The 9,047-nt window shown below is 47.2% G+C and overlaps 1 protein-coding gene across 1 annotated transcript; it reads left to right on the top strand.

The window, feature by feature from the left end:
• The first annotated feature begins 475 nt into the window (after nt 1-475).
• Nucleotides 476-8,741, top strand: ildr1a (immunoglobulin-like domain containing receptor 1a). Its single transcript, XM_060071665.1, has 9 exons — nt 476-1,422; nt 2,386-2,556; nt 3,678-3,827; nt 4,778-4,897; nt 5,535-5,681; nt 6,482-6,604; nt 6,715-6,890; nt 7,023-7,661; nt 8,065-8,741. Exons 1-9 carry the CDS (start codon nt 1,377-1,379, stop codon nt 8,101-8,103), a joined length of 1,611 nt encoding a protein of 536 aa, XP_059927648.1. The 5' UTR covers nt 476-1,376; the 3' UTR covers nt 8,104-8,741.
• The last annotated feature ends 306 nt before the right edge of the window (nt 8,742-9,047 follow it).

The following is a 9,047-nucleotide window of genomic DNA, read 5'->3' on the forward strand; positions in this document are numbered from 1 at the left end:
GTAGACTATACTAGATGAGGAGGAGGACTTGACTATATCTCCAGCTTCTGACTATTCCAGGAATGCAGCTCAACAACTCCCCAGGAACTCCGAGACATAGTCATCATGTGACCATGACATCAATGGGATGATAATGTAAAAAAACGTTCTTTCTTTCTTTCTTTCTTTCTTCCTCCCCCCCCCCCCCCTCTCTCTCTCTCTCTCTCTCTCTCTCTCTCTCTCTCTCTCTCTCTCTCTCTCTCTCTCTCTCTCTCTCTCTCTCTCTCTCCTCTCTCTCTCTCTCTCTCTCTCTCTCTCTCTCTCTCTCTCTCTCTCTCTCTCTCTCTCTCTCTCTCTCTCTCTCTCTCTCTCTCTCTCTCTCTCTCTCTCTCTCTCTCTCTCTCTCATTAAACTTCAATCGGCACATGACTTCTTTGGTAAACAGCGCCACCATGCACTATAAGGACACGCACAAACTTACCCGCGCGTTGCACAATCATACACGCCCTGGCACTCACACACACAAAGTTTTACAGCATTATTATGTTCATGAGTGTAGAATGGTTTTAGAATAAATCGATTATAGGGCAACAGGAATTTAAAGTATTTACTACGTACATTGTCACAGCTTTGATGATAAACACCTTTGCAGTCTAAATAAACCATGGATGGAGATACCATTGACGTATAGATAACACTTTGGCGTTACATTGGAATAAGTATGCATAAATCGACCCCTCTTCATAAAGTGTGAGCGACCCTTAGTGGTACAAAACGGGAACTGCAATGTCTAGACTCAAAACCAATCATAAAAAATCACCAATGTTTCTGGTAGGTAAACGGTTCATTTTAGATGATTAAAAACACGTTTTCCATGTTTTTATTTTATACATGTTTATATATTTCAGTTTTGTAATTATGAACAATTGAAAGGTAGGGTCTCCTACAGTGTCTGCAAAACCATTGAGACGTACATGGTCACTCATAATCAATAATCAAACACACAAAACCTAAACTAAACCGACGGTTATAAAATGTGACTTTACTTGACATCACCGGCAATGTGAGAAAACTGACACTGGTGCAGAGGAGGCAATACTGCCTACGTCATCATCACCGTCAGTATCTGGAGGCTACTTGTTCACCTGTCCACCTGTTTCGGGGCGTGGCCACAGAGGAGAGATGGGCATCACACAATCAAGATAACACACTATCCTAGACGAGGTCGAGCCAAGGAGCAGTAAAACAATCGCGTGTGTATTTTGACTCGGAATACCTTGGGGAGGGGGTCTCTAGAGTTGAACCACACTGGGTAGGCATATTAGGCCCACCTACCACGTCCAGTCCAAGCTTCAGTCTGATCCGCGTCCCGGGTGGGCTGCGTCGTGTCCTGCACCATGCGCGGACTACTGCTCGCATGTTGCATGTGCCTCCTACCCTCAGGTAGGTCATCATCACGGTTTTGATGCAAGGGGTCTTGCTTTCTTGTCTTTCATCTACAGATATCCTGCGACACCTTTGATAGCCACCCGTCCAATTTTGTCGTCGACATGATCCCTTTAGGTTTATGTTCCACTGTAGATATGTTTTCATTTATTTGTTTAAAGAAGTCGGTGGATCAAACATGAATGAATAAAAGAATCCTCCATCAAACTGTTGGCCAACTGGTATTGTTGTAGGCTTGCTCCAGTGTAACAGGTTTTTCTTCCTAGTTGATTTTAAGAGCTTATTGACGTATTTACCTCTAGGGCCTATAAAGCTGTTGTGGTTTTTGCAATTTGATTTATCGTCTAAACGTTTGCCGATTAAGTTTAAACCCAGAGGTTATAGAACTGTAGTCTATAAACATGTCAATGTTGCTGTTGGAGGTTTCGGTCTCGACTATTTCCTGCATTTGTCTCCTACTGGTTTAACTGGTTCTACCACATTGAAAACACAAACACTCACACAGTCCGACACAAAGAAACATCTACCATTCCTGCTCCCTAATCATTCCTCTTGTCCTTGCTATGCCTGGAAGGTCTAGTCCTAGGCCAAAAAAAACGATGACGTTGGCTCATGACAAAACTCAAACGAATGCTAAATAACCAGACTTCTTTTTTTATAGCACCGTTTTAACATTCCCAAATGCCTTGCAAATGTGATTTGACTGGCAAAATAAAAGCAAACTGATCATATTTAATAAATGACCAAATATACTGAAACAAACCGAAAAAGAAGTACAATGCCAAAAAAACAACAACGTGACAATGTGAATTGACTGTCAAAATAAAAGCTAATTAGTTGTAAATCAATTAAAATAAGTACAAGGCCAATTCCTTAATTATGAACGACCAATGTGCCAAAGGTTGACCTGCGTGTTTGCGTGTCCCCCCGTCCTGTCCCCCCCCCCCCCCCCCTCCCCAGAGGTGAGGGGCATCCAGGTGAACGTGCCCCAGGCTGAGCGCAGCACCATGCTGTTCTCCTCCGTCATCCTACGCTGTGACTACTCCACCTCCGCCAACGCCCAGAACGTCCTGGTGACCTGGCGCTTCAAGTCCTTCTGCAAGGACCCTGTCCTGGAGTACTACTCCACAGGTAACCCTCAGACCGCCGTCTGTTAGGGGGGAGGCTCCACCTGCACAACACAGAGATGTTACCCGGGCTCGGGCTGATGGGGCCTCTCATAAGAGAGGTTACACCACAGAAAAAGTATCACAGTAAAGAATGAGAGTTGTACATCAGAGTTGTACATCAGTACATGTTGTTTACATCAGAATCAGAAATACTTTATTGATCCCCGGGGGAAATTGTTGAAACATGATACATCATACATGAGCTCTACCATATTCTGCCTTCCAATTAAGTTAATTGGTCAATGGTAGTTAGCAAACCCTTACCCTATTTTTACCATCATTTAATTGATTTGTGAATATTTTTTCGCTTCATTTGATTACAATGAAAGAGGCTGCCGTCTCGGTCAGACAGTACATATGCTGTTCATCAAGCAGCAGTTAAGGGTTAGACAGTACAGAGACAGGTCGTTATGGGGGCAGTTAGGGGTTAGACGGTACACATGCTGGTCATTGAGGAGCAGTTCGGGGTTAAACGATACAGGGACGGTGTCATTAAGAAGCAGGTAGAGGTTAGAGTATTGGCATCGAGAATGTCTACAGGTAGCCTGTGGACACTGGGGATTTAACCTTTAGTTTGGGAGTCCTACACCATGCTATCCTGTCCTGACCGATAACACCCACATGCCTGCGTCTTCCTGTTTACAAAGCCAGTAGGATGTTGATACAGTACTGGTGGCCTTTTTTTTTTTTTTAACATTTCTTTCATCACAGCAGGAGAATATGATGCGAAACCTGTTCCAACACAAGTGTTTCTCACCATTGCCATGTTCTGACTCATTGCCATGTTCTGACTCATTGCCGTGCGTGCGTGCGTGCGTGCGTGCGCGCGTGCGTGTGCGTGTGTGTCAAGCATTTCACCGCCGTGAATGACTTGTACTTGTTGGTCTCTAATGTGCCCGGAAAAAAATACACTTGAAACTGAACAATAACAGGAACATTGAATACATTCATATTGCATATACATTCACATTCATAAGTGCAGATGTCTTATGTGCTTTACTGTAATAAAAAATGGTCATTGCATACTATAAACAATAATTTTACATGACGTACCCCCCCCCACACCCCTCTGTGGTCCCTCAGCCTACCAATCGGCCCTCTCACTGGGGCAGGACCCATCCAACGACTGCCCCGACCGCCTGAGGACCGTGCGCGTGGTGATGCAAAAGACGGGCTCCAACGAGGCCATCCTGGGAGCCGAGTACCGCGAGAGGAAGATCTCCATCCAGAACAGTGAGTTCATCGTGCTCTCACAGCTATTCTAAACGTTGAATCACAGGTTTACACATCGGCACCTGTTGCAGCCCCCTCACGCTGGAAGGTGGGATCCCTCTTCTGGGTTCCTTCTCGAGGTTTCTCTCTCTGTCTCGCCCTCTCTCTGTCCCTCTGTCTATGTCTCTGTCTCTCTCTGTCTCTCCCACTCTCACTCTGTCTTCCTCTTTCCGTCTCGCTGTCTGGCTGTCTGGCTGTCTGTCTGGCTGTCTGTGTCTCTCCCTCCCTCTCTCTCAAGTGAAACTCCAATCATCACACGAGAGCACCTCTTAGGTAAACAGCAGCACCCATGCGATGTAACAACACGCACGCACGCAAGCAAGCATGCACGTAGAAACAAATACAAAGAATGTACATTTGTTTAAAAGTTAAGAATCACCGGTTCAGGATCAGGTATTGTCATATAATGTGGGTCTTTGGCTATAACTGTGATTATGGGTTACACACGTGTGTATCGATTTAATTTGTCTCAATCGCTTTCTCACTCTCCACATTCTTCTGCAGTCTCAGCTAAAGCGTATGTATTTCGGACTGTTTAGAGACCATGTTAAAACTGGTTGATCGGTCGCTGTTCCACCTCACCTGGACTAGTTTGTAAACTGGTTTTGCTTCCTATCCTTATCAGTAGAAAACTAGGTCATGTTTTCTCTCTCGCATAACTTGTTACTTCAAAATCTAATTTGGATATGGAAACGGAGAGAAATTAATATACGTCAGATCAAATTAATATTTTAGAGATAAAATACCCAGCCCAAACGTTCAGATGCTAGGCATTGCAGACTATGTTAGCTGTGTGTGTGTGTGTGTGTGTGTGTGTGTGTGTGTGTGTGTGTGTGTGTGTGTGTGTGTGTGTGTGTGTGTGTGTGTGTGTGTGTGTGTGTGTGTGTGTGTGTGTGTGTGTGTGTCCGCAGTGGCTGACCTGGTGATCAACGAGGTCATGTGGTGGGACAACGGCGTATATTTCTGCGCTGTCGATGCGCCGGGAGACACGTCAGGAGACAACGACAAAGAAGTCAAACTCATTGTTTACCGTAAGAATGTACCCTCCTAAGTATACATACACGCTCGTTAATAAACATTCCCTCCTAAATAAACATTCCCTCTTCCTGAAGTACAATTGATCTGTCACGTTGCGTTCTGATTTTTTCTTCTCCGGTTCATTAAGGGGGCTCAGGGGATTGACCCCTATTAGTAGTAGTGCTGGTGAGGGGGTTCCACTCCAAGCCCAGAGGTTCTGGGTTCGATTCCACTGTCCACCTGCAGGCATCCTAGAGCAAGAGCCCCCCTTACTCCTACCTGCTCCTCAATGACATGGATCTCAATTCACTGTTTGTGACTTTGGATAGACACCGAAAAACCAGACTTAATTGTAACACCCTCCTCCTCCTGCTCCCTCTCCTCCTCCCTCTCCTCCTCCTCCCTCTCCTCCTCCTCCTCCTCCTCCTCCTCTTCCCTCTCCTCCTCCTCCTGCTCCTCCTCCCTCTCCTCCTCCTCCTGCTCCTCCTCCTTCTCTCCCTCCTCCTCATCCTCCTCCTCCTCCTCCCTCTGCTCCTCCTCCCTCTCCTCCTCCTCCTCCTCCTCCCTCTCCTGCTCCTCCTCCTCCTCCTGCTCCTCCTCCCTCTCCTCCTCCTCCTCCTCCTCCTCCTCCTCCTCCTCCTCCTCCTCCAGACTGGCTGACGGTACTCCTCATCGTCCTGGGAGCCCTGCTCCTCATCATCCTCCTGGGGGTCTGCTGCTGCCAGTGCTGTCCTCAGCGCTGCTGCTGCTACATCCGCTGCCCCTGCTGCCCAGAGCAGTGCTGCTGCCCCGAGAAAGGTGCACACACGCGCGCACACGCGCACACACACGCAAGCACTCGCACGAGGTAACGTCCCATAAGGCTTGCGCACCCTGCATGTCATTCGGTACAGTGCTTTTGAAAATGTTCCCGGGCTGTCCCCGACTACAGATTTCTTGAGGCGACTAAAAGCAATCAATCCCGACTATTTATCCACTTCATAAATCTTAATTATTTATTTTTCATATTTAAGAAATGTCATAAGTCACAAATGGTGTTGGCTCTTAACCATTGATGCATTTCAATTCTACAATCAAGTCCAGTTATGTAAAAAATACCCCAAAATGTTATCAAATACACAGTCCATATCTCAACGAGTAGGCCTAATCGTTCTCAGGCTCTGAATGTACACAAACAATGTCTTGTTAGTTTTAGGCAAAAGGTAAGCCTGGAGAGACTATGATATCAATGTAATACTTGGAATGTATGTCAAAACATGCAGCCACTCAACACAAACCTCAGCCCTGTGACGATGAAGAGACAGTCTTTTTTTGTGGGAACCATTACACCCCTAAAACACACACAGTACAGCTGAAAGACACACACACACACACACACACACACACACACACACACACACACACACACACACACACACACACACACACACACACACACACACACACACACACACACACACACACACACACACACACACACACACACACACACACACACACGCTGAGAAAGGTGACACATGGCCACTGAATCCCGTTCTTCCTCTGATGTATGGTCAATTGTGCGTAGATGTTGATTCCAATTATTTGTGTGTGTGTAGCGGTGATGCAACATCGTATGATCAAGGACGCCCAGAAGGCCATGGCTCCCTGGATGGGAGGTCAGCACATCTATGCACCAATGAGCCAACATTCTTCCCAGAAGAATCCCCTGCTTTACGCAGGTTCGTTCTCTCTCGCAAGCACACACTCGCGCATTCTCAAACACACACTTGCAGACACACACACACAAAAAACAACTAAACGGTTGTCTCTGATTGGCTCCTCTCTCCAGGCTCCTCCGCTGGGCACATCCCCATGAACCCCATGCCCCTCCCTCCCCCTCAATCCATGGGCTACAGCATGCCCCCACCCAGTAACTATGGCAACCAGACCCCAGCTAACGGCCAGATGTTGGACTACATGGAGAACCAGATGAGGGGGATGGACATGAGCAGCCCGATGCTGCAGGTGAGACACTGAAATGGGGTCGCACTCGTCCTTCAATTGATGCTCCTTCTCTGCGCATTAGTTTTTTTGCTTTCTGTGCTTTCCTCTTGAGAGACGACGCTCACCTCTACGAACCCCTCCATGTTCCCCCAGCCGCAGCCCATGCACCCCATGCACCCCATGCAGCACAACCAGATGATGGGTCCCCCCGGCCTCTCCGTCCCCTTCTCCCCGGGGCCCCCCAGCATGCTCTCGGCCCTCAACGACGACGGGCCGGCCGAGCGCCGCGTCATCACGCTCCCGCCAATCAGGGAGCAGCCTGCAGCCCGGATGCCTCCCAGGGCGCCCTTGACCCGCCCCCCCAGCTCCAGCGCCAGCAGCCGCAACGGCGGCGCCTATCGCCGTGACGACGGAGGAGGAGGAGGAGGAGGAGGAAGAGGGGGCCGCCGCCCGTCGCCGACGCGGTCCCGGGCCATGTCCCGGAGCTACAGCCAGGACTCCCTGGACGGGGGGAGCCGCGGGGCCCCCAGCCGCGGCGGGGACCTGGGCCGCCTGCGCTCCCGCTCCCGGGACGACCTGTACGAGACCCGGTCCCGCGGGAACTACTCGCCCCCGGCCTCCCACCGCTCCCGGCGGGACTCCTGGAGCTCCGACGACGAGGACGGCAGCCGGAGGGGCGGAGCGGCGAGGAGAGGAGGAGGAGGAGGAGGGATGTGGGTAGATAATCCGCCCAGCTACACGGAGTATGAGCCCGGGTCGAAACCCGGCAAGCGGAGGAACGAGCGCCTCTCTGTAAGGCACTCACTGCTGTAGTCACACACATGCACGCACACGCACATACACACACACACGCACACACACGCGAGCGGGCGCACACACACACAAGACTACACAAACGACTACACAAACACACACAGGACTTCTCAAATACACACAGGACTACACGTACACACAAAGGACTACACTTAGGAGTGTACACACACGCTCCTCATGGTTGAGCACACCCCTTACTTTCAAATACATCACTTCTGCATCCACATGCTTTTACAGGTGTTTCCTTAGAACACACACGCGCAGTCCTATTGAGACACACACAGTCATCAATACACACAAAGTGTTGTTGTAGGTGCTGCCGGTAGAGTGGGTCTGAGGTGTGTGTGTGGAGCATGCCTCTGAAGTAAGTGTGTTTCTCCAGGATAAGAGTTCTCGGAGTGGGACCAGCGTGGTCATCTGAGCGGACTGAGGATGCCCTCATAAGGTCAAATAGAACTTTTTTGTAGAGTTGTATTCTGTCCAAATCGAGTAATGACATTGCTCATTTTTTTTTTTTTACCTTCTTAAATGGCGTGTATGTATATGTGTATGCATATACACGTGTATAAATATAATACATGTGTATGTGTAATATATATGTATTATATTTTGTATATTTGTGTGCATGTGTGTTTTATGTATATGGCATGCGATACATTTTCTAGTATCCTCAAAAATAAATGCTTTTCAGTTTTTACCTAGTTTCTTGATTTGTTTGTAGTGCCTCCTGGTGGTTCAGTCCAGGTTTGAAAATGTAGTTTTTTTTTTTTATAATATAATTTTTTAAAAACTTAAACTTTCATATTAGCATATGTTGTGGTAATGCAAGAGAATTGTTTTAACCATGTCCATGTATGATACAGCCATTGTAACTATGTTGAATTCATTTTGTACAATATGTTTATTTATTTTTAACTTGGTTGCAATAGTTATATTAAACTGTTTATTGTGTGTGTACAATACAGTATAGGGATATATACCCAAAATTTGTGCTAACAGCAAAATGGTATTGTTAATTATTTGGGGTTGTTACAAATAAAGCAATATTACGTCTTGGGATATACATTCTACATATTGTGATGTTTCAAGTTGAAACAACCTATAGTTCTTAGCTTTTCCTAATTATAATGTAGTGGTTAGGGTGTTGGAATCAACTGGGTTCGATTCCGCATGTTCAGTCTACCTGTAGCCTTCGTGGTGTCCTGGTCTTCACAGAAGCATAGATCATCCCCTTGTGGGAGTACAGTATATTAAATTCAGGTCGTGCCTGGACTTTTTAAGACAAATGCTTGTAGGCACATATAAACCACCACTACAACTTTGTATTGTATGTATTATACAATTAATGTAAATAAATTAGCATTA

This window comes from Gadus macrocephalus, chromosome 14 (genome assembly GCF_031168955.1).
Source record: "Gadus macrocephalus chromosome 14, ASM3116895v1".
Taxonomy (NCBI): domain Eukaryota; kingdom Metazoa; phylum Chordata; class Actinopteri; order Gadiformes; family Gadidae; genus Gadus; species Gadus macrocephalus.